Source organism: Mustela nigripes, chromosome 6, assembly GCF_022355385.1.
Source record: "Mustela nigripes isolate SB6536 chromosome 6, MUSNIG.SB6536, whole genome shotgun sequence".
Taxonomy (NCBI): Eukaryota; Metazoa; Chordata; class Mammalia; order Carnivora; family Mustelidae; genus Mustela; species Mustela nigripes.
This window is the reverse complement of record NC_081562.1, coordinates 8,515,441-8,542,508: the sequence shown is the minus strand read 5'-3', so window position 1 is coordinate 8,542,508 and position 27,068 is coordinate 8,515,441. Positions and strand designations below refer to the sequence as shown.

At 39.4% G+C, this 27,068-nt stretch overlaps 2 protein-coding genes across 2 annotated transcripts in view; one reads left to right on the top strand and one right to left on the bottom strand.

Moving 5' to 3' along the window:
* Nucleotides 1-13,901, bottom strand: part of ENTHD1 (ENTH domain containing 1) — a 94,362-nt gene extending 80,461 nt beyond the window's left edge. The window contains exon 1 of the mRNA XM_059404584.1: nt 13,553-13,901. Coding sequence (XP_059260567.1) covers nt 13,553-13,901 — 349 coding nt within the window. The remainder of the gene's footprint in view (nt 1-13,552) is intronic.
* A 10,542-nt stretch (nt 13,902-24,443) lies between these two features.
* The window catches only part of GRAP2 (GRB2 related adaptor protein 2), a 62,456-nt gene continuing 59,831 nt past the window's right edge, over nt 24,444-27,068 (top strand). The window contains exon 1 of the mRNA XM_059401961.1: nt 24,444-24,680. The gene's annotated coding sequence lies outside the window, so the exon portion shown is untranslated. The remainder of the gene's footprint in view (nt 24,681-27,068) is intronic.

Genomic DNA, 27,068 nt, shown 5'->3' with positions numbered 1-27,068 from the left:
AAAACTGTGGTCATAAAATATCTTAACTCCCCTTCCTCCATACCTGACCCACTAACCAACCAAAATTTACTCTTTTTTTTTTTTTAAAGATTTATTTATTTATTTGACAGAGACGGAGAGAGAGAGAGATCACAAGTAGGCAGAGAGGCAGACAGAGAGAGGGAAGCAGGCTCCCTGCTGAGCAGAGAGCCCGATGCGGGGCTCGATCCCAGGACCCCGAGATTATGACCTGAGCCGATGGCAGAGGCTTTAACCCACTGAGCCACCAGGCACCCCTACTCTTCTTCTTAGATTCCTTTCTCAATGAATTTTACGTCTATTCTAAACCCAAACTGTGAACATTCACCTCCCACGCCCGGGAACCCGTGTCCACTGATGGGAGCAGCTAGCAACTTCTACATCCGTCCTCTGCGCTCCATTGCCCTTAGTTTAGTTCAGGCGCTGCTCTTTTCTTGCCTGCGGAGTTCTGAATTATTTACTTATCTCCAGTCTCCCTTCTCCTGTATCCTCCACAATGTCTCTGCAGGTGAGCGTGAGGGTAGGGTGGGGAGGGCGGGGAGCAGTAGCCCCAACAGTGTCATTTTCAAGTTTAAAAACCTTCAGTCAAGTTGGCACAGTCAGTTCATGCTTCGAAGTACCCCCATGCTCCGCTCCAAACACACAGAGTGAGAGACATCGCCGGCCTCATAAACAAGGTAAAAACCTCCAGAAATGTACGAGGAATGAAAAGGCGATGACCAGGGCTGAAGCCACAGGGCTGCTGGGCTCTTGACCCGGTTCCGCTCCTCAGGCGTTAGGGAACCAGAGCTGGTCTCACTGGGGAGCATCCATGTTTGTGAGAGAAGGCTGAGAAGAAAAGAGAAAGAAGGGGAAAAAACCCAGCTGCTAACTGCTTCCTGGGTTGTCGCATATCTGCGGCTGTGATCTAGAAGCTAGAAGACACGTGAGCAGCCTTAAGGCTGGGAACTACACCGAGCCACCCGCCACCTCAGCGACCGCATCCAAGACACTCCGGTTCTGTCACAGGGCATGAGCCCTGAGCTGCCTCAGTAAGGGCTGTCCTGGAGGCTCTAGGGACGTGGGGGGCAAGAACTGAAAACCAACATACAGCGGCGAACACAGCACCCACAGATGGAGGAGGAAGAATGTCCCAGTCAAAAGAAGACAGAAAACTCAAATTCCAAAATAGTTTTTTAAAAACATCTAATGCTTAAGAAAGATGGCTGATAAAAGCAGCAATCAAAACACACCCACAACTTCACTGCAAATGAAATCAGCGCTTCACAGGATTCTATAAGCAATATTCTAGATTCGTTAGAAGACTTTAGAATCGTAAATGAAGATTTTTATTTTCATGTATAATTAATTTAGTTAGTTTATCTGAGAGAGAGAGAAAGAGAAAGGGCACGTATGTGTGAAGCGGGGGCGGGGGGAGGGGCGGAAGGAGGAGGGGGACAAATTCCCAAGCAGGTGCCACCCCCAGGGCAACCCCTATGTGGGGCTTGATCTCAGGACCCTGATACCCATGACCTGAGCTGAAATCAAGAGTCAGATACTTAACCACCTGAGCCACCCAGGTGCCCCCAAACAAAGATTTTTAAGTAAATGCGATTAAGAGAGATTAATACAGGAATCATATCCACAACCAGAAATATGAGATTATGAACCAAAACAAAACGAGGCAGAAAGGAAGTAAAAACAGATGGATATGAAAAGAGCCAGTTAAAAATCCTAGACATGAAAACTGTTGTCAGTGGGATTAAAAAGAAAAAAACCCTCAACATCTGAGGAAAACTCCAGAATTTAACAGTTGAAGAGAAACTGAAGACGAGTTGGTAATTGAAGAATGGTATTAAGGAATTCTTCCAAAATACAATCCAGAGAGGCAACAAGATTAAAAAGATTAATTAAAAGTCATAAACACAGATTGCAAGGCCCAGTATTCACTTAGAAGAAGTTTCAAAAGAAGAAACTTATGGTAATCACAAAAAGGCAACATTCAGAGCAAAAGGGGGCTGGGAATTTTACAGAAAAGACATCAATCCTCACATCAAAAATGATCTCCAGGGGCACCTGGGTGGGTTAAGCCTCTGCCTTCGGCTCGGGTCATGGTCTCAGGGTCCTGGGATCGAGCCCCACATCAGGCTCTCTGCTCAGCAGGGAGCCTGCTTCCTCCTCTCTCTCTTCCTGCCTCTCTGCCTACTTGTGATCTCACTCTCTGTCAAATAAACAAATAAAATTAAAAAAAAAAATGATCTCCAAAGACCAAGTAGGGTAAATAAAAATAAACCTATATGTAGAAAAACAGAACATTTAGGATAATGAGCTCTTAAAACTATCAACCCCGCCCCCCCCCAAAAAAAGGTACCAATCCTTTCTTTGGACCACTAGTCAGCTGTTCAGCCAGCAAACATTTATTTGGCATTCCACCAAACTGGGTGAAGAAACAGGGATACCAATAAAGTCACCTCAACCCTCCAAACCCGGCAGTGCAGTGAAGGGACTGACAAGTACTTGGGTCAGACAGCTGCGTGCTTCGACAGGTGTGTGGACAGGTGCACTGGATGGGCAGGAACTGTGGAAACAGGGCAGCTGGCAAAGCCCTTCCTAGTGAATGGTTGCGTTATTTGGGCATGAACATACACTGCAGGAAATAAAAGTAATAAAAATAAAAATACGCCAAGGACTAACAGTATTAGCCAATATTGACTGATGACTCACTAGGTTCCTGACTTTCAGACATTATCTCCAGTCCTCACGAAGTCCATTTTACAGATGAGAAAAGTAAGTTTAGGGGGACAAAATCTTTCCCAAAGTCATAAAGTCAATAATAAGCTAGAAGGTCGAGACTGGCTCTATAGAAAGACCATAATATAGACTCCAATTTCTTTGACTGAATTTAGCATACATATGTAAGTTTTTTTGTTTGATAAGAACCTTGAGAAAAGAATGTGTGGGCACAGCCCCGAAGTGCTAAACTGGTTATTCTCCCTTGTTTGTTTACTGTCCTCTGTTATCCACGTGTGTACAACATATTAAGTGGAACGTGGGAGGACTGGCTGGACCACCGTATTTAAGTTTAAATAAATTTCGTGGTTTGTCTCTTGCTGTCGTGATGACCAATGACTATATTTGTTCAAAGGAGCAAAAGGTGATCCAAAATATTCAACTGTTTCAGGTAGAAAGGTTTTGTTTGACCTCACAGTAACATAACTCTTAAGTAACTTGTAACAGTAACAGAACAGGCTATGATGACCCAAAGCCTATATGTTTGCTTAAAGGAAATTCATCTGTTTATCAAAACTCTAAGAATGTTTGTTACAAGAGACCACGGTTGTTCAGCAGCCTTGCGTTAACCCACCTCTCGGAAGACGAGCACATCTACCTTGCAGTAATGAATCCAACCACCCTTATCCATCCAAGTAGGTCTGATGGTTAGAGAATTCTGACGACTGCTGTCTGACAGCTAGAGAGAGAAAATCAAGTCTGATGCATTGGGAAGCTAGAGTCTGTCCACAGTGCTTAGCCACTATCCCACATGCCTGGGAACGGCCTATCTCACCCTCCAGCCCCTGTTCTGTCCCTTCTGTAAAACAAGAAATATCCTCAGATTTCAGTTAGTTTGGTTTTAGTCTTAAAGCAGCCAGCCAACATCTAAAAAACTCTTTTATACTTTTAAATATTTTTTTTCTTGAACTCACTTTCCAGATATCCGGGCTCTTTGTAATTTAGTACAGTCGCCTTGAAAGGGAAATTCCAGTCATTCCTTTCTGCCTCCTACTTGCCCGCATTCTCTCTTTCTCTAAACCCTTTCTCTAAACCTGGTGTCTTCTGCCCTTCTGTGAGAACCTGAGCTCGAAAAACAACCTCCTCCTCCTCAAAATATATGTAAATATACAAATGTAAAATCTATAAATTTATAAATGAATCACATTGTCTAGAGTCTTTGCTGTTTACATTTTAGTTTGAATTAACTCTGGCTCACCAGGCTTACTTCCTACTCTAAGACATTATTTCACTGAGCAAATGGGTAGGTGATTGGGAAGGGCCAATTCTGGAGGCAGAGAGGCAGCCTGTACAAAATCAGCCATGGAGATAAGTGTGAAGCATCTAATTCCTCACATCAGATGACTGATAATGACAGTGAAAAAATAAAATGGCACCAATGTCACCAGTGCACACTATGTTACTTCTAGTAAAACTGCTTAACATTACTTTTTTAAAATAGATTTTATGTATTTTATTTGAGAGAGAGCATGAGCAAGAGAGAGAGAAGGAGCAGTAGGGGGAGAGGGAGAAGCTAACTCCCCACTGAACAGGGAGACCCATGTGGGGCTGGATCCCAGGACCCTGAGATCATGACCTGAGCCGAAGGCAGAGGCTTTTAACCCACTGAGCCACCCAGGCGTCCCTAAAATATACCTTTTAAAAGAAATCTACTTTTAATTCAAATATGAGTGTGTGTACATATAAAATGGCCCATTTAAACAAAATTAACTACAATCTCATGACTTTACCTAATTGAGAATAAAGAAGTACATAAATCTATAATGCACACATTTCTGAGAACCTGAATTGGTTTTATAAAAAGAATGCCATAATTTGTATAAATAAATAATTTGATGGTATGAAACATTCAACTGGGTATTTTTCAGACAATTTTAATTAAATTCACTCTATTAGTTTAGTGAAACTTTGTTCAGATATTTTTAAAAACTCAATTAGAAGAAGCTGTGTAGCGTAATAATAGAATAGGACTAAACAGTATTAGGATATATGAGCTTTAATCATGTTCAGTTATTAATTAGCTGTGCAATCTTACCTAAATAATCTGAGTGTTAGCTCCTCATCTCTGTAAGAGAGATAACACATAACTTTCATTCCTCTAAGATGCTGAAAGGCTCAAATGAGATACCATACATGAAAATGCTGTTAATAAAGTCTAATAATTCAACTAGATACCTCATGGAAAAGAATGAACTTTACTTCTACCTCACAATATACACAAAAGTTAATTCTAGATCAATCAGAGACCAAGCTAAAACCGTAAGATGTCTGGAAGAAAACAAGAGAATTCCTTCATGGCCTCAGGGTAGGCAAGTTTCTTGGACAAGACACAAAAGGCATCAGCCATAAAAGGAAAAAAACACACTGCGCTTCACCAAAAGACATTTAGAAAGTGAAAGTGAAAAGACAAGCCACAAACTTGGAGAAAATACTTGTAATCCATATATCGGATAAAGGACTCATATCCAAAATGTATGAAGAAACCCTACAAATTAAATAAAAAATAAGCAAAAAATAAAAATTGAAAATAGGCAAAACACTTGAATAGGCAAAAGACATTCATATGTCCACGAATTATACAAAAAGGTGCTCAACAACTCTTCAGGGGAATGGAGATTGAAACAACCCTATATACCCATCAGATTGGTTAAATTAAAAAAAAAAAAAAAAGAATAACAGTATTTAACTACTGGCAAGGATGTGGAGTAACAAACTCTCAAACACTGCTGGTGGGAGTGCGAAATGGTAAAAACCACTTTAAAAGACTTTAGCTGAATATACACCTGCACTATGACCCAGAAATACTACTCCTAAGCATATGCCCAACAGAATTGAATATATATGGCAACAAAAAGACTTACATAAGGCTCATAATAGCTTTATTTATAATAGCCAAGAACTATACACACACCAAATGCCCATCAACAGAAGATGGGCAAACAGACGTCATATAATGGATCAGGACTCACCAATAAACAGGAACCATACTGCTGAAGATGCAACAACATGCCCAAGTCTCAAAATCATTAGTGGAGATAAAGGAGCCAGAGGCAAAAGAACACATATGTTTCCATCTGAATGAATTTCAAGAACATACCCAACTAATTTATGTAGTAGAAGAAATTAGAATGGCAGTTGCCTCTGGGAAGGAGGGAGAATTGACTAGAAAGGGGGATAAAGGAACTTTCCGGAATGATGGAAATGGTCTTTATCTTGAACAATCTCGAAGTTGGTTATACATACCAACATTCATCAAACTGTACATTTAAGATCCATGCACGGTTTCAGTTAAAGTACCTCTAAATTTAAAGCAATGTGCTCAACTGTCAACCTAAAAAACCCTAAAACTATAATATAATACAGAGTGTCCCCAAGACCTGGAAACAGTGAAAATCATGTATTTTTCATAAATTTTTTTTAGTTTGATATTTAGGCTGGCTGCTTTAAGCTTACTTCATCTGAAAAGCTGTCTGGAGGTTGAGGAAAACCATACTGAGAACATTATTCGAAACGTTAACTAACAAACTATTTGAAAACAAGATTCTCCTCTTCCCCAAGTTTTCCGAACTGTTTTCTCAACTTTTCCCGCCTATAGTACGGTTGCCTCCCCTTAGCAACACCTCTACTGGAAGTCTGAAACTGTGGAGGGTATTAAACCCTATATGAGGTTTTTTTTGTACACATGAATACCTATGATGAAGTTTAATTTATGAATTAAGCACAGTAACAGATTAACAGCAATAATAAAATAGAACAATTATAACAATATACCGTAATAAAAGTAATTATATGAATGGGGTCTCTCTCTCAAAATATTTTATTGTTGTCCCCTCATCTTTCTGCATGTGGTAATGTGAGATAATGTCTACGTGCTGAGATGAAATGAACAGCGTAGGCAGGGTGTCATAACACTAGGCCACTACCAACTTTCTGAACGATAGGTCAGAAGGTAGATCATCTGCTTCCGGACCATGGCTGACCACAGGTAACTGAAACTGTGGAAACTGAAACCACAGATAAGGGGAGAATACTGTAATACTTCTATTAATCACTGGGCAGGGATGGTGTGATAGGCACCTTTGTAATGTTGGGAGATAGAACACGGACAAAGCAGACATAAAATAACCCTGCCCTCGTGAAACTTACATTCTGGTAAGAAGAGACAGAAAACAAATAAATACTAAAATAAAATATGTCCAATGTCAGATAAGAAAAGCTACTAAGAAAAATAAAACAGAAAGTGGCTAGGGCATATCAGTGCAAAGAGTGGGGTAGGACTGATTTTTTCATAAATAGGGCAGATATAAAAGGCCTCACTAATAAGATGACTTTCTCAGCAGAGATCTAAAGTGTGTGGGAAAAGCAGTGCAGGTAAGTAGGGATGAGTACTCCAGGCAAAGGGTAAAAACCAATCAAGGAAACAAACAAAAGGTCTTTTTTCTATAATTTGTTCTGCTTTTATCTTTTTTCTTTGCCCCTTCTTGATAACCTGTATCTCAGGTAGGATCCAGCTACAGACTACTTGGATCACTGCAATTTCTCTTCCATTAATTTCTCAGCATAAACTTCACTCTCTTTTTTTCTTTTCTGATCCAACAAAATCATTCTGACTGAGCAGTTTTTCAATGATCGCATTTCTTACCTCAAATCTCCCGCTCTTTTTTATGACTTCTGCTCAATAAAAATTCACTGATGTCTAATATGTACCAAGGCCTGATTGTAAAAAGATGATTGTCATATGACATATACCCTCAGAATCTAGTCAAGGATGTATTTGTACATATAGATGTATATGTATACACACAGGCATACATACACACATACACATATATATCAAATGGATATACTGTAAAAACACACACACTGATATTATTAATGAAGAACTGCAGCAATTAATTCTACCCAGTGAGGAAAAGAGGAGATCATTGGAGATATAGAGGAAAAGACCTCTGAGCTAGAATTTGATGACTAAGTAGGAACTCAACAAACATACAGCAAGAAACGACTATTACAAGGAAGAAGAAACATCTTAAGCATCAGCGCAGAGAGGTGGAAGCAAATAATCTACCAGTAATGCTAGATGCAATATGTTAGATTGAAGACTAAGAAAATAAGAGTAGAAAAGTCAGTTGGGAACATGCTAAGGGGACTGACTTTATCCTGAGAGCGAGTGGTTCCCAAATTATTTTGACGGCATACCCAACCAGTAATAAATTTTTGTGCATGCATCTACTCTCTCTCTCTCTCTCTCTCTCTCTATATATATATATACATTTGTTTATGTATAAATTAAATTATGCCAAGAGCTACTATTCTAATATGTTACACTCATTAGAAAACAAACCCAAAAAGATAAATGCATAAAAGATAAAAATAAGTAATATTCTTGTCATCTTGGTGCTACCAAATCAACAGGAGTATTTATAAAATCTAAGGTAGTATACCTGTGCTTACTTCTTTGACACTAAGCTCAACTGTTAGGAAATCTGAAAGGCTTTTATGATAGTGAATTTAAACATATCTAAATATACCATACCATAAATATAGTGTACATCTAAATATACCATACATAGAAATGGTATAAATGCATAAATGTTTGTTTATAATTTCATGCTTATCTATTTTATCTCTCAAAATAATTAATAAACTCTTTAGAGCAGGGGCTGATCCATTCTTTCCACTTAAAAAAATCATTAAAGTGCTTAGTATAGGGGCGCCTGGGTGGCTCAGTGTGTTAAGCCGCTGCCTTCAGCTCAGGTCATGATCTCAGGGTCCTGGGATCAAGTCCCGCGTCAGGCTCTCTGCTCAGTAGGGAGCCTGCTTCCCTTCCTCTCTCTCTTCCTGCCTCTCTGCCTACTTGTGATCTCTGTCAAATAAAGAAATAAAATCTTAAAAAAAAAAAGTGCTTAGTATAGTGATAAAATACTCTGTAAAGTTAAAAAAGCAAAAAAACAAAAAGATTATATCCCATTCACTATCATCCAAAATATTATGCCTTTTTATTTATTTTTTTTAATTTTATTTATTTATTTGACAGAGAAAGATCACAAGCAGGCAGAGAGGTAGGCAGAGAGAGAGAAGGAAGCAGGCTCCCCGCTGAGCAGAGAGCCCGATGCGGGGCTCAATCCCAGGACCCTGAGATCATGACCGGAGCCGAAGGCAGAGGCTTTAACCCACTGAGCCACCCAGGGGCCCCTATTATGCCTTTTTAAAACCTAATTCTTGGGGAGACAAAATATTAATTAGTATTTTATTTTAAGTTTTAATAATAAGTTTAATCCCCATGGAAATCGATATCTTTACAATTTCTAGATTAAGAAATACAGCATGATCAAAACCCAAGAAGATTTTCTCTAATTTCATCATTAAACCTCAAATCTGGGTGGCTCAGTTGGTTAAGCACCTGACTCTTGATTTCAGCTCAGGTCATGGTCTCAGGGTCATGAGATCATAGCCCTGTGTTGGCCTCCACACTCAATGTGGAGTCCACTAGAGATTCTCTGCCTCTCCCTCTGCCCCTCCCCCTGGTTGTGCTCTCTCTCACGCATTCTCTCTCTTAAAAAATTAATAAAAATCTTTAAACCTCAAACCTGACCTTAAGTAAACAGTTCAAAAATAAAGAGGATGCACATCATAACCAAGTGGGATTTATGCTAGGGATGCAAGCCTCGTGCCTACATGGAAATCAATCAATGTAATACACCAGATTAATAGAGTAAAGGGAGAAAACACATAATCACCTCAACAGATGCCAAAAAAAGCACTGAACAAAAGTCAACAGCCTTTCCCCATAAAAACACTCAACAAACTAGGCATAGAACTCCTACAACCTTATGATAAAAAGCATCTGTGAAAACCTACACCCAACATCCTACTTAATGGTAAAAGACCAAAAGCTTCCTTTAAGATCAGGAACAAGACAAGGATATCTGCTCTCACCACTTCTACTCAACATTGTCCAGGAGGTTTTAGCCAGGGAAATTAAGCAAAAAGAAAAGAAATAAAAGGCACCCAGATTGGAAAGGAAATGTAAAACTATTTCTATTTGCAGATGACATGATCTTGCATGTAGGAAATCCTAAAGAATCTTTAAAAAGTAATAACTATTATACTAATAAACGAGTTCAGAAAATAGCAGGACACAAGACCAATACACAAAAATAACTTGGTCAGTTGTACTTCTATACATTAGCAATGAATAATCTGAAAATGGAATTAAGAAAACAATTCCAGGGGTACCTGAGTGGCTCAGTGGGTTAAGCCTCTGACTTCAGCTCAGGTCATGATCTCAGGGTCCTGGGATCGGGCCCTGCATTGGGCTCTCTGCTCAGTGATGAGCCTGCTTCCCCCTACCCTCCTCTGCCTGCCTCTCTGCCTACTTGTGATCTCTGTCAAATAAATAAATAAAATCTTAAAAAAAGAGAGAGAATGAAATACTTACAAATAAATTTACCAAAAGAAACATTAAGACTTATGTACTGAAAACTACAAAGCATGCATGAAAAAAATGCAAGGAGGCCCCAAACAAAAAAAAGAACATCTTGTGTTCTTGGATGGGAGGAACTGATGTTAAGATGGCAATATTCTCAAAATTGATCTATAGATTCAATGCAATCTCAATCAAATTTCGAGTTGCTTTTTTTACAGAAATTGACAAGCTAATGCTAAAGTTGAATTGGAAATGCATGGGGCCCAGAACCTACAACAGGACCTACAACAATATTGAAAAAGAATAAAGCTGGAGGACTCAAGTTTATTTCAAAGTTTACTACAAAGCTACAGTAATCAAAATTGTGTGGCATGGGGCACCTGGGTTGCTTAGTGGGTTAAGCCTCTGCCTTCGGCTCAGGTCATGATCTCAGGGTCCTGGGATTGAGCCCCACATCGGGCTGTCGGCTCAGCAGGGAGCCTGCTACCCACCCCAACCCCCGCCTACTAGTGATCTCTCTCTCTCTCTCTGTGTCAAATAAATAAATAAATAATCTTTTTTAAAAAATGGTGTAGCATGGCCTAAGGAAGGACGCAGAGATCATAGCACAGAAATGAACCCTTACATCTATGGTCAGATGATTTTCATAAGGCTGCCAATATAATTCAATGAGAAAAAAAGTAGTCTTTTCAGAAAGTGGTAGTGGGACAACTGGATACCCACATGAGGCTGGACCTCTACCTCACACTATACACAAAAATTAACTCAAAATGGATCCAAGATGTAAATGGAAAAGCCAAAACTATAAAACTCTTAGAAAAAAAACACAGGTATGAATCTTCATGACCTTAGATTAGGCAATGATTTCTTACATATGACACTGAAAGCATAAGCACCAAAGGAAAAACTGATAAATTAAACTTCATCAAAATTTAATAAGAAAATAAAAAGACAACCTATAGAATGGGAGAAGATATTTACAAACCACCCTCTGGTAGGGGTCTTGTATCCAGAATATATAAAGAACTCTTAAAACTCAACAATTAAAAAAAAAAAAAAGTTAAAAATGGGCAAAGGATTCCTACAGACAGTTCTCCAAAGAAGATCTATAAATGGCCAATAAGGGCATATAAAGATGTTCAACATCATTAGTCTTTAGGGAAATGTGTATTGAAACCACAATGAGATACTACTTTTCACATTCAGTAGAATGGCTATAGTCAAAAAAGATGGACAATAATAAGTGTTGACAAGGATGTGGAAAAACAGGAACCTTTTTACATCATTCTTAAGAATGTAAAATGGGGGGCGCCTTCAGCCAGTTAAGTGTCTGCCTTCAGCTTAGGTCATGATCCCAGGGTCCTGGGATCGAGCCCCGCATCAGGCTCTCTGCTCAGCAGGGAGCCTGCTTCCTCCTCTCTCTCTCTCTGCCTGCCTCTGCGCCTACTTGTGATCTCTGTCTGTCAAATAAATAAATAAAATCTTTAAAAAAAAAAAAAAAAGAATGTAAAATGGTGCAGCCTCTAAGGAAAACAGGTTATTGGTTCCTCAAAAAACTAAACATAGAACTGTCATTTAATCCAGCAATTCCACTCTTAAGTATACACCCAAATGAGTTGAAAGCAGAGACTCAAACTGACACTTGGATGATTTCATTAATTGCAGCAATATTCATAATAGCCCAAAGGCGAACACAACCCAAGAACCCACCAACTGATGAACAGATAAACAAAACGCGGTATGTTTATACAATGGAATGTTATGCAGCTATAAAAGGAATGACGTTTTGATACATCCCACAGTACAGATGAACTAGAGGACATTATGGTGTGTGAAATAAGCCAGACAGAATAGGGCAAATACTATATGATTCCACTTATGTGAGTGTACCCAGAATAAGCAAAAGTACAGAAAAAGAAAGATGAGAGGTTAGCAGGAGAGTCTCTGCTTAATGGTTATAGAGTTTGTCTACCGTGATAAGAAGTTTTGGAAGTAGATGGTGGTGATGGTTATGCAACATTGTGAATAGAATCAATGTCACTGCACTGCACATTTAAAATGAAAAATTTTGTTATTTACATCTTATCGCAATTTTGAAAAATTAATAATACACCTAAAGCCACAGGATCTATACTCTAAATGGGCAAACTGTATGGCATGTTGAATTGTATCACTATAAAGGCTGATTTTTAAAACAGGAAGAAAAAAAAAGAAAGGAAATCTGGGGCTATAAAAAGGATATAGGAGACTCTTAAATGCATACTGTCAAGGAAAGAAACGAGTCAGAAAAAGCTACATACTGTATGATTCCAACTAGACGATATTCTGGAAAAAGCAAAACGGTAAGTACAACAAAATGATGCATGGTTGCCAAGGGTTCCAGGCAGAGGAGAAAGAACCAAGAGGTGGGGCACAGGACATTCTCAGAGCAGCGACACCATTCTGCTTGATACTGGAATGGGACATACATGACAAGCATTTTTCAAAACCCACAGAACTGGAAAACACAAAGGGTGAACCTTAAGGTAAACAGAGGACTTCAGTTAATGTATTAACACTGATTTGTCAACTGTAACAAATGCACCCAGTAATGCAAGACGTTAATAGGAGAAACAACAGGGAAGGGATAGGGAAGGGTATGTGGGAACTCTCCTCTTCCTGCGTAAACCCAAAACTGCTCTTCAAAAAGTCTATTCTAAAAATGTATACTTAACACAAAGACTACACTGAATTTTATCCTCTTCTCATGATTCCTAAGACGATTCACTTTAAGCACAAATTTTAATTTTACATCAGACGAGGAGGAAGTGCTGATTCTTTCAGCATCGTAATCCCAGACGCTATCAAACCATCTCAGTTCAGGACTCCACAGGCCCTCCCCCCCCTTCACCCCCTCCTCCACCCCTGGCAAAATTATGACCTAAATTTTTGAATTCATATAAGTACTTTCATCTAGATCGTCTTTGAAGATTCTGTTGTCTTTGGAAACGCGTCCTTACATTTATGACTGAATTCCAGTCTAATTATAATTATGAATTATAGTGACATTATTATACCAAGCTGCCATGCCTCCTGTATTATTCACTTTGTTCATTTTCTATTAGGTATCATTTTATCAGGGAGCTAGGTGTGTTAGTTTTACACATCTTTTGGGGGAAGAAAAAACAAACAAACAACTGTTCTCCAAGACCCTCAAGGGTCAACACAAAGGGAAGCTATAACTGTCCCAGAAGAAAGGTGGCTAAAATTTTCAGAACTTTGCCCCAGCTCCTGGTTTAAAATGATCCCCTGCCAAACCTCTACTCTTTCTTGGCGCGCTGCATGCATTTCTTTTACCTTGGTCTTTTCCAGCTTCATCAATGTGTTGAAAATCTTTTAGTGTTTGAAGGTTACAGAACCCCTCTCTGCAATGCTGAATAACTTTCTTTGATCCGTTCTTGATGAGATAATCCATCAGCGTAAGGGATTTATATACATGGCGCCAGTTCTTCCCGTGATCATTGAGTCTCTGCCATAGCATATTCATGATCTCTGACAGAGAAATTGTATTGAAAGTCAGGTCACTGATATCTAACATTAGAGAACTAGAAGGACCCCAAGGGTCATTAGAAGTTGCTTCTCTGACTTTTATTTCAGCATCTGAGTAATTTTTCACGAAGTTCTTCACTTGCCTCCTGAATGCCATAGGTAAGACAAGTTTGAAGGTGAGCTGGGGATGAGAGCAATGGAATAGGAGTTATGACAATTGGTTTATAAAACTCTTGAGAGGTAATTGGTCCCCAGTTCTGCTGCTCCCAAATACAAATGATTAATCTCCATTTTGATGAGACATCAATTTCCTGCAAAGCAAAGCACAAAAAAATATGTACATTAAATGCTTTTTGAAATGTCTATAAAAGACCAAGTCAGTCTGAAAAATCTAGGTTTACTTAGAAATCAGCCCCTCACATCAGCCAGAATTGAGGCACCATCTAAATTTTCCTAGCATCAATATGGGAAAATCTCTCATAAGGGATTGGTCTATATTACTTAAAGAAATATACAGGGTCTTTCTAGTCCTAAAAATTTCTGCAGAAGATAGCATTCGGCCTCTTTGGCCAGGAATAAGACAATTTTAAAACATAATAGGACAGTGGGCAAGTTAGGAAAAGAAAATGGGACTTGTAGTCTGACATTCCCTGCTTAAGATTTGTCGTTATGTATAAAAATGGTATGTCTTGGGGCACCTGGGTGGCTCAGTGGGTTAAAGCCTCTGCCTTCTGCTCAGGTCATGGTCTCAGGGTCCTGGGATAGAGCCCCGCATCAGGCTCTCTACTCTGCAGGGAGCCTGCTTCCTCCTCTCCCTCTGCCTGTCTCTCTGCCTACTTTTGATCTCTGTATGTCAAATAAATAAATAAAATCCTTTTTTAAAAAATTGTATGTCCTAAAGATAATTAGGATGGGAACAACTGAGTTGGGATCATCATGTGACCCTATGGCTGTATTCTTCTTAGAACTACATGTCACTAGAATCGGATCTAAATACGTTCTGCTTTCTTGTTAACCTGAAAGTAGAGAGGGTTGTCAACTATTAACACAAGTACTTGCACCACAGGAAACCCCACATCTAATTCATGGTACCCTCGATGAGTATTTCAGTACTGGTAAGGTTAATAAGGTTCAAGGAAAAGGATAAATTACTTACTTTACTGGGCCTTAGAAAAGGAACTGTGCGTTTAGGAGTAAATGATGTCAGTAGTATGATTCAAATCGGATAAAAATTTCCCTAAAAACTGGAGTGATCAGCATGTATCTGTCACATTCCAAAACAAGTACACACAAAGAGAGGCCCATTTAGGTTGATACAAAATACATTAAAACCTAAGGAGGTCTGCAGCCGCCAAACCTTAAATGAAGCTTATGAGTGATCAATTCACAGTTCACATGAAACCATTCCCTACCTTCTTTTTCGCTGTTTCGCATTAAGGTGGGTTAGTTAGTTTGCAATCTCCCTGGTGATTCACCCCGATGGTCACCAAGATAGTATACTAAATTGATTTCAAGCCCTGCCAAGCATCCAGACCCAATGAAACCTTGATGATCTATAATCAGATTTTACTAGAGAAACCGCATGCACAGAAAAGAAAGACATTAAAATCATAACAAATTTGTCTTGTTTTCAGTTTTGTTTCTCTGCCTTGACCTTCACAGCTCCTAGCTCGGGTCTGATTAATTACTGTGTATGTATTTAAGAAGACATAAATTTTCAGAAGGAAACTATATGAGCTATCTTTTTTTTTTTCCAAAAAATAAGAGAAAGGGTAATTAACCTTTTTTTTTTTTTTTTGGTAAAAGTATAACACATCCTCAAATAAGTAAGATGGAAAATGTGTCAGTTTAATTAACATTTCTCAGAAAGAGACTATCGTCAACCCTAGGAAAAAAAAGGGAAGTTGTGTGTTTTCACAATTTTGATTTTCTCTTTTGTTTGCATTTCAAACACAGGCATTTTTATCTGACTCATTCCTGCAGTGAAAACCAGACTTGTAATGTGTTTCAATAAGCCATTAAGATTTTCAGTCGTGAGTGTTTTCTTTCTCTACTGTCCTTTTTTCCCTTTCAGCAAGATCACGCGATGCAGAGACGCACTGTGACATTGGCTTAGAGAAACAAATATTGATCTGTTTCCTCACAAGTCTATTAAAAAAAAATCTGTTAGAATCTTTACCTGCTGGAATTGAGCAAGAGTCATTAAAACACTATTGTCTTTTTCTTTTTTGGCGATACTATATTTTGGAGAGACAAAAATTCTAATTTTTAGGTTTTCCTATATTCTCTATCTTGCATTTTAAAAATGTTTTCTTAAATGAAACTTCTGCCCCAGGAAATTATCCAATAATAGGCTTCAATCCAATAGAGTAGTTTAAAATGGATGTGTGTAGTATCATACTGAAATTAAATACCCAACCATTAAAAAAAAATTAAATTCCCAACCATTTAAAATTCCCATTTTAGTTTAAATTCCCAACCATTTAAAAAAAAAAAAAAAAACACCCACAAAGCAAAAAGTCTGGCTGAGTGAATTAATACCATTTACTAATGCATAGTGCTTTGTGACATGACCATAGAATATGTAAGACACATTCCACTATTGTTATCTTTTCAGATTAACAAGGAGTTCAGTTGGTGTTAGTGGTAAATTATACGTTAGTCTTCTGTGTTTTAGACACCTGACTATATGCAAATGTTCAGTTTATTCATACCACTAGAAACTTGAGATTGTAATTACAGTGATGGGACATCTAAGACAAAAGTGGTGCCCAAGAGGGTAATTTTCACACCTGAATCTTGGTTGTCTGGCTACCCAAATCCATAGAATATTTAGAAACGGAGGCAAGTTAAGATATTCCATGTTGCCAATCTGGGTCACCTACTCTGAGAGGCCTTCAGTAAGCACATTAGCTACTCAGATCTTCCCAATATGTTCTTTCTGCACCTGATTTATTTTCTTCATGGCACGTACCATGATCTGTACCTGTGTATTTGTTATTTGCTTTCTTCACCACAAGACCAAAAACTCCATGACAGCAGGGACCATGACCATCTTATTTACAAAGTAGTATAATCCTATTGCTTAATAGGTACCTAGAACATGGTAGGTACTCAAGAAACAGGTGCTGAGTGAACGCCCAAATGACTGACAGATTCTGCTTGGGATAAACTTGCATTGATTCAACAGCTTTGGATCAAAACCATGACATTTTAAAATTATATTCCAGCCTTGTAGTTGTCAAGTAAAATTCTAGAGTTTAAATATTTTCAGTTCAATCAGCAAATATTTCTTGAGTATCTGCCGTTTGTATGCCTTTGTGTAGGATATAAGCAATTTAAAACATGATTCCGACACTCAAAAACCAGTGTTTGATTAAGGAGCTTAAATAATTCTCCCTTAAATAATTTATTTCTCCCTTAAATAATTCCAAAATAAACACATGATGAGGTAGAAAAAGTCTCTTGGTTTCCTTTTCAGACTTATTTCCATGTTTTGGCAAAGGCCGTTTCTTCCCCCTAGCTTTACTTTAACTTTAACAGGAAATCATTTAAGTTATCAAATGGCATTGTGGAATTCAAACTCAAGGTTTTTTTTCAGACTTTTGAAAGGTCACACCGTGTCTGTACCATGTTATGTGATACCCACAATAAGGTGTGGGGCCGCTCTGAACAAGCAAACACATTAACGTGACCACAGCAAAAGCTTGTAGATATCTGGAACAAATAAAGACAAAATGCCTCATTTCAATTCAGGTCTTGCTGCCAAATGAGTTGGAGGGAAAACTGGTCTTCAAAATTCTTTGGATATCAGAATTGAAATAAGGAACTGAGGAGCTGAACTGACTTGACCCAAAGACCTAGGACAATAATAGCAGCATCTAAGAGGCTGAGTGTGAGGCATCTGGAAAGATGCATTTAGGGGTAGAGAGCAGCTTTCCTCTTTGTACAGTTTCTGCCTGTAGACTTAGGTTTACTCAGGAGAAAATAAGCTCTGGCCAAGATTGTTGTGGGAGAATGATTATAGAGAATACCATGGCATTAGGAGGTGTTACTGTTTGGATGGGAAGATTACTGCAAGAGGCAGAGAAATCAACTTTTTGGAGCCCTCCTGTGTGTTCATTAATTCATTCCACTATTAGTTCTCTAGAGTTCACCATGTGGCAGACTCCATTCTACAAAATGGAAAAACAGGTACACAAGACACAATCCCCATCCTCTGGAATAAAGGGCTATTCTCTTTCGAATGCTCATAATGTGCTCACACCTAGGCATTCACCTACCTCATCTCATTACTTTAATTAGGATTCCAAAGGCATGGACTTGAGGTCCTGCTCTTCCCTTTCCTAATTCAGGCTCAACGACTTCACTGAGCCTCAACTCCCTCGCCTGCACCACAAAGAATAATCACCCCATAGAAAGAACAGCTGAGAGGAAGAAATGAGATGCTTGAGAAAGAATTTTGAACATGAAGGGTGAAGACTCAGAGAATCAACTTCCTGCAGACAGCGTCTTTCCTTGGTCTCCATTTCTTCAGAACGACCACCGTGTACAAGGCAGGCCCCATGCCAGGTCTAGAGCCACACAGATGAGCCCGACTATGGACTCCCCTCGGAAAGCACAGAGTTTACTTGGAGCAGAAGCCTGGGCCACAGAGAAGCTTCTAGAAAGAGGGAATGTGACACGATGGCGTCACACAATGGGGACCTTCTCTCACGCAGGCCATAGTGACCTCGGCCCCCTCTCACCCGCATGGAGTCAGCGACGCCACCGCTTGAGACAAGAGGCGGAGACCCCACCCTTCCACGCCCGTCTGAAGCCCCCAAACAGGAATCTACTACCTGAGGGGAAAGTCCTGCCACAGCGTCGCGAACTTTTCCCGCTCAAATTCAAGCCCCTCGTTCCTAGGCTGATCGCCTTTTGCAGCCGGGCCCAAGCGCCCACGCCCTCCCCACTTCCGCTTCCTCACTTCCGGGCCCTCACTTCCGGCCTCTCTGGGGTCAGGTGTCCGACTCCCAGGGCATCTAGCGAGGGGGGTGCGAGGAGTTAAAATGACCGAGGTTCTTTTGTGGGGAGGGGCGGATATCAAGGGCAATGAAGGCACGTGTCTTCGTTTAACAGTCGCTGGGGCTGTGATGCTGCCCTCAAGCTCCTTTCAAAGAAAAATTTTACAGTTTGTGTTACTAATGTATTCTGACGAGACGGTGCCCGCCGCTGATCTCCACCTCAAACGACAAAGAAGGTAATGGTCGTTTGCTAGGGCCGAAAAGAGTAGTGTGTGTGTGATGGGCAGTGATGGAGTGTCTCCAGGGAGGGCCTCGCGTACCCCTGATGGGTCGTTGTTGAAATATTTAACTGATCTTCAGTGAGCACCCGCTCTGTGCCAAGCATCCCACCGAGCTGTAAGGACCCAGAGATAAAGCACGAGTTTACAGGCTAGTGGAGGTGACAGGCACCGTCACGGAAGACTGTGACAAGATATGTATCTTGTAATAAGAGAGGAGAGAGCATCTAATTCTGCCAAGGAGTATTTAAGGGCAGGTTTCAGAGAAGACTTTACATCTGTGTCTTAAAGAATGACAGGGAGTTCACTGCATAGACAAAGTGGAGGAGGCCATTAGAGGCAAAGGACACATCATGTGTAAAGGCTTGAAAGCTGAGAGAGCCTATTATCTTGGTAAAACTACAAGTACTGTAGTTACTATGGCTGTCTCAAAAGGTATTAGTGGAACAGCAGAGAGAGAGGAAGTGGCAGAGGAAATTCAGATCATGAAACACCTTGTCCATGCTGCTAGGTGACTTTATCTGGTAGGCATTATAAATATAATCAAACCCATGTTTTAAAAGCACGTGGCTGGCTGTGTGGACTATGTCACTATTCCACCAGGGTGGAGGGAAAAGACTTAGACAATAGAAAAACTCTTCATAGATGAAAGTAACATTTGTTTTTAGCTCCTACGACTTCAATCATAATAATTATTAATGATCGATACTGACGTGTAGTTAGGTAATTATGATATAAAATGGAAGATATGAAAGAAGTTGGTGTGTTTGAAATACTACCTAACTGACTATCATATAGTGTAGTGGGCATGGTAGCTAGAGGGAAACTAAAAAGGGTGGCCTGGAAACAGATTGTTCAGGACCTTGAATGCCACGCTAAGGTGTTATTCTATAAAATAGTGAAGGACAAACAACAAGTATTTTGTTTATATAGTGAGTTATAATTTATAAAGATTTTTTTGAGTCATAGCTTATGTAAATTTCAAAGGAACTCTGAAAAGCAGGTATAATTATTCCATTTTACAAATGAGGAAGCTGATTTGAGGGAACATGCATTCATTCTACATTATTGAGCACCTGCTAAGTGCCAGGCACTATGCTGAGCTATGGGAATACAAAGAAGTAATAGTCTAATTAAAAAGACAAAAATAAATTAGCAATTATAATAATGCTTTGGTAGTAAAAAGAGGATTTGCCTAAATCTACATAATTAGAGAAGTCTTCCTGGAAGAGGTGAACTTGGGCTGAGTTTGAAGGAACAAATAGGTTACATGAATTGCTCAGAAACATTCAACTAGCAAGGGATTTAGCTAGAACTTGACCCAAATTTGCAGTGTCCAGTTCCGTGCCCTTTCCTCTACCCTAAGGACTATTTTTGGTTCTTAATCTTGAACTCCACCAATGTTTGTTTTTTTTTTTAAGTATTTTATTTTTAAGTACTCTCCACGTCCAATGTGGGGCTCAAACTCACAACTCCAAGATCAAGAGCTGCACGTTCCACCAACTGAGCCATCCAGGCTCCCCTCCATTGACATTCTCAGTCACAAATCATAACCTGTTACATTTTTAAAACATTGGAGATCCATTTTTTTCCTTTTTAAACCCATTCATTTCCTCCTTTTAGAATGAATCTTTGGGTGTTTCTGAAAGGATGTTGACTAGGCTCAGCAAAACTGTAAAGTGTTACCTACCTAGTGGAATTAACTTCGTTAAAGTAACATGTGAAAGGTCTTTCTTCTCTGCTTTCTTCCATTTGGGGGCACCAAAATTTAGTTGCACTCTCTAAATACAGGCATGGTTTTATACTAATAACTTGGTGTGTTGGGTTTTTTTTCCCTTGAACTCAGAGTTTGATTAAAGTGAACAGAGTTTTCTTCACTTGGTTTCCAGGAAACCATTGCTCCTTCTCATCTCCTTGGCTGGTTTCTTCCATTTCTCTGACCTCTCTACTTTGAAGGGGTCTGTTCTCTATCAGTATTCATTCCCTGGGTGGTTTCATCCAGTTTCATTACTTTAAATAACCTTTTATCTCAACAGCTCTCAAGTTTATCTCTAGCCCTAAACTCTCCTGACCTCCAGACTCATCTCTATCTTGACATCCCCAGTGGTATGGCTCATAGAAATCTCAAACTTAATACGCCGCAAACCAAGCTTCTGATCTTTCAAGCTTGTTCCTCTGTCTCAGTAAGGACACATCCTTGCTTCTGATTTCTCAGGCCATGAGCTTTGTAGTCATCGTTGGTGCCACTCTTTGGCTCTCAGACTTCACATCATATAATCAGCTCACCTTTAACGTGGAGTGGCCATCAATGCAGTTGGTAGGTGATAAATGGTTTATTGATCCCACATTCTTTTTTTTTTTTTTTTAAAGATTTTATTTATTTATTTGACAGAGAGAAATCACAAGTAGATGGAGAGGCAGGCAGAGAGAGAGAGACAGAGAGGGAAGCAGGCTCCCTGCCGAGCAGAGAGCCCGATGCGGGACTCGATCCCAGGACCCTGAGATCATGACCTGAGCCGAAGGCAGCGGCTTAACCCACTGAGCCACCCAGGCGCCCCTGATCCCACATTCTAATTCATGAAAAAATAATAATATTTATGCTTCTAGACTCTCTGGTCGCCCCATATTCAGAATGTAGTCATTTCCCACCACCTCCACTTTCTACCACCTGTCCGAAGGTGTGCCTTCTCTTGGCAGGACTACTGCAGTAGCCTTCTAACGTCTCCCTGCCTCTACCCTTGCTCCCTTACAATTTAATCTCAATACAGTAATGAGAGCTATTCTAAAACCTAAACCCAAATTAGACCATGTTCAAAATCTTCCATTGACTCTCATCTTAACTCAGAATGAAATCGAAGACCTTGCCATGGCCAACAAGGCCCTATGTGTTCCAGGCTCTGCTCCCTCTCTGACCCCCATCATGACTGCCCCCCCCTTACTCATTGCATCAAGCTTACTTCCACCATAAGGCTTTGTACTTGCTGGTCCCTATACCTCCCTACTCTTTCCCCAGAGAGCCATCAAGCTGGCTGCTTCACTTTGTTCTGGACTTAGCTCAAATGTCCTTTGATTTCCCAATAAAATTTCCACCCTCCACCTGGGCTACACTTTCTCTAACTCTTTCCTCATTTTATGATTCTCTGTAGTAGCACAACTATCTGACATACGTAATTATTTCCCTCTCTTCCAGAAGATAAGATCCAGGAGGGCAAGGACTATATTTTGTTCACTGCTCTATTCCCAGCCCCTTAGGACAGGCCTAACAGACTAGGTATTCAAACAGTATTTACTGAATGAATGAATGAAACAAGAATGTCTGAATCTGTACTATTGAATGAAAAGTACACATTTTACCATAAAGGTAAATTAAACATAATTATGTACAAGAGGTTCTGATATTAGCAATGACCCCTCAAATAGAATTGCTGAAAAATTGCAAATGAGTATGGTTTTAGAAGAAAATTCTCAAGAATAAATAAAAAAAGAAAAGAAAAATCTCTAGTATGAGTAAGTCCACTTTTCACAGATTCTTGAATCCTCGCAATTTTGCTGATATTTTCTGAGTGTCCCGTGACTGTGAGGACTGAACTAATGGCATTCTCATATTAGAGTCTATTCTTAGGTTCTGCCTCTGCACTTGTTCAATGACAAAGCATCCGTGAAATAAACCACTAGGGTGGCCTCGCTGCCCTCTCCGTATGCTCTGTAACACGTCTGTAGATCATTACTTGCTGCCGAAATAACTTCTCTTTGAGATTTTCCTGTATTGCATTTCTGCCCCACACTTGAAAGGGGAGGGGTTCTATTCTGCTCCCTAGGGGGGTAGTACCCTGTGGAAAAGTAGCTTCCTCATTAGGGTGCAAGCTGAGAACTCCACGATTCTTGCTCTAGAACACTGTTTATGTTTTCTCCTTTCTTCACACTCTCCAGCTGTGGGCATTTAGGACCTCGCTGATCAACCACTTCAATACCACTGACTTGGGATTTGCTCCATGGCTAGAGGATTTCAGTGTCTGACAACTAGCTATGAAGCTGCTGGGTATCATGATATTGGGTCCAGGAATGCCCTTAGATCATGAAGACTGAAGAACACTGAGGCCCACATTAAGATGTTTATTGTTGTAAAGTCAGGGACATGCTGTTGCCTTTAAAATTCTATCTTTATAGCATGTGGAAATAGTGAGGAACTAGTTCAGACACAACTCAGGTTTAAGAAAATTGAACAAAATTTCATTAACAGAAAGAAAATTCTGTATTAAGGAGTTAAGAATAGCAAATTCTTTCCTTTAACTCATTCAATAAATATTGAGCCCCTACCGTGACCAAAGTACCCTGATGATTTCAAACCACATTATTCTTTTCTATTTCAATGAAAGTGTTGAGCCGTTATTACCAAGGAGAAATCCACCCCCCCCCCAAAAGGAAATTTTGAACAAAATTTAGGTATTAAAGGGGTGAAAAGATCTAAAAAAAATAGAAAAAAAAAAAAAAAAAAAAAAGATATCATCTCACCATATAGAATAAGTTTAAATTTTAGAACTCCAAACTGAGTCTTCTATGATATCTTCCTTCTTAGCCTTCAAGGAATTAATGCTGGGAACATCTATCTCATGAGACAGTGTTTCCCTTTCTTTTGGGCTTAAATTCTTACTGGAGCCACTTAGCAGGTGGCAGTGTCGCTTATGTCGTGCAAAAGATGCATCGTTGGCAATCCATTTCTAGTAAGAGCAAAGAGAGGAAAAGGCCTTCCAAGTTACACTTGGCATGGGACCCTAAAGGGAAGGAGGGCTCTCACAAATTTGAAGGTAAGAACTAAGGAGGTTGGCAATGACAAAAATCTTAGGTCAGTGAAAAATCTTTAAATCCCGGAAATCCTTTAGCTCGACCAACTCAGAAGAAAGGAAAGTCCCCAAGATCTAAGGAACCAGTCCCCACTCTTGCCTGACTGGCAAACCTGGGGTTAAAAGTCATCCTGGTTCAGAGATTTTCTTCTTTTGTTTTTTGTTATGGACTAAGAGTAATATGGGCTGAGTACACTAAGAAAGCATCTTCTCTGGGATTTTACTCTGTGCGTGATCCCAGGGTGGTATTAAATAAGTTCCCTGAAGAAGTCCTAAATTTTTCTCTGGAATCTTGGATGTACTGGGAGAAAATGAGAGTTTTCCTTCAGAGCAGCAGCCTATTGATGAATCGTCTCCAGGATTTGAAATTTTCCTATGTGAACAGAATCGTTCAGAGGGAAATTGTTAAAATTGAAACCAAGCATATAGAAGCAAAAGTGCTTCAGAGAACCTCCTGCGTTTTAGTTCAACTCTGGCAGCAAGAAAACAAAACCACATAATGTAAGGCTCACACCCAACTCTCTGAAGCCCTGTTTCTGCTAGTTCCTGTGTGGTTTGCCTACAGACTGCAGGGCTGGCTGGGGGCAGTTTGGAGGAGGGAGTAAGAAGTAAGGCAGGAGGAGGCACTATTAATGGATCTGCAAACTTGTACTCTGTTTTAGTGTGGTCCTTGGAAGACAGCACAACGTGGATCTGTACTCTGAAATGCAGTAATTTTGATGTTTGACTTTGTCTTCCTTTTTGGAAGAGAAGATACTATTAACTCAGTGTCAAAGCCAAGATATAGACTCGATCTCTTCTCTTCAAAAAGGTATGTCATTAGACAACATCGGGCCATATACTCTATAGAGATCTTCAACCGTTTTATAATTTGCAGAATGTTCTTTATGAGTCAAATCTAATTAAAATGAATCCCATGGGTTCTTGAAATATTGCTACTCATATGTTGGTCCATCTGCGAAGGTCTTTAAATCTTTTGCTGTAACAATGCTTGTGGGGATGAGATTCGACTTCCAGCAAAGGAACTTGTTCCTTACCCAGCACAGCACACAAAATTCTCCACTAATTGGCTGCTGAGCCATCCCAGGGGGAGACTTTAGACCCATTACAGAGGTAAAATCCCACCTCTCCGTCGTCAGCCTTGAACCCCAGTTGAGGGTGGGGATGAAGGTCTGGGCAGCAATGAATGAATATTGGCACTGGGGGGCCAGGATTGCTTACATCTCTACTCTCTTAGAAATTCTCTTAGAATTTACCTGTACAAAGAACACCACTTTGAACTTCTTTACAAAAAGAGAAGTTTCTGTTGAAATAGATTTTGAGAGAGTATTGTTTATTTTTGGCTCTTTATTAATAATTAGCGCCATATCCCCAAGATGGTGTCCAGTTCAGGAGTTGAGTCTGAAGACAGCTCCTCCTTTGTGCTCTTTGCCCCAAACATTCTTGAATATGAGGGTTGAGGATACCACCAAGGACTCCACTAGCTTAAATATACTGTGTTTATATGACTGGAATGAGGCCTGGTTAATAAGGTGTACGTAACTTAGCCTGTGCATTACTGAAAATACTCATCCCCAGATAAATTAAGAGGGAAATGTTTAGGATCTAAAAATCTGATGAAAAAGATTGCATGTGCTCATGTTATGTCATCTGAGCGTAGGAAATCTCAGGCTGAAGTATCTTTTGTTCTATACAGCTGCATTGATCATAGACTGGTAAGTTCCTTAGTGGGGTCTCCCTTTTTTCTTTCTTATTTTTTGTTTCAGAAGGAACATTAAGTATAAGTAGATACTGCTTGAACAACCCAGTATTATTTATAAAACTTCATGTTTGTAATATAATTTTAAGGCAAACCTCTTTACAAAAGCATCCACTATTAAATAAAGAGCACTGTGTAAATACAGAACCATCAAAGGGCATTTAAATTTCAAGTTTTAAAAATCATGATTTGTACTCCTTTTGATTTGTTTTTCTGAAAGAGAGAAGGCCTGTATCATTGAATAAAACTATCTTTTTAGACTGGACTTGGAGTGTCTTCCATAGAGGAAACTGTAAGCTTTTTTCCCTTAAATTGTAATAGGTTTTATTTTTTTTAATGACTTTACTGAAGCAGAGGGGAGGGATGCTATTGATTTGCTCAATATCGATCTGAGTAATATCCCTATTGCTAACATGATATTCGAGTATCTTCCGCATCTTACACCCTGATGAAAATCTCTTTTATTCTTTTATTTCAATTGTTTATTTTCTACTTCACAGGGATACTGTGAGAATAAATGAGCTCATATTGATATATGAAGTGCCTTAGGAAAAAGGCACTATGAAAATGCAAAATTGTATCGTTATTAAATATTTCTTTGAATCTTTATCATTTTCTTTCTACTTTTATACAAAATATATCTCACTTACTACCTGAAGCCATCTGGAAGATGCCTTCATGGAAGAGTGAAAGTGATCCCCAATTCCCATAAGTTTATTGATTCTCAGAGAATAATGCCCACTGGTGTTGGTGCCTTGTGGCACTCACGCCTTAACTTAAGCAGAACTTGCCTCTTTCCCTGAACCAAAAAAGTCCACAATTGTTCAAAAATGTGTCATTGAGTGTGATTCCATCAGGAATTCTTAAATAAGTAACGGGTAGCTGCTGGTTTAGTGCTAGGGCCAGATTCTTTATTTTCATGCTCTCCTAAGACAAACTCAAAATGTGTCAAGAATCTTTGTGATCTGTTATTTGAATCAAAAGATAAAGTTGATCAGCTCCCATCTTGTCCATCTCAAGATTTGCTAACGCGTGTATTGATCTGGAAAGGAAGAACACAGCCTCATGTGTTCGTTCGTTCTTCCTTCCTTCCTTTCTTTTTTTCCTGGGATCTTAAAATTCTCAGGAACAAAATGAATTTAACAAATAAGCACTTATAAACATTTATTGAGCTTTCATTATGTAACAGGCCCTGTATTAGGCCCTAAGCACTCTTCAGCATTGCTATTAGGTTTCAGTAAGGTTGGGCCAGTAAAAATTCAGTAAGTGATTTTTAGAAATTTCTTTTTAGATATGTATTCACAGACAATCATTATAAAAGAAACTATTACTAAGTACATGAAGATAAAAATTTCATATGCTCTCCAAAGAAGATGTAAGACATTCATGAAGAAAGTGAAGAAAATGTCCAAACAAAAAAAAGCTGAAATATTAGTACAA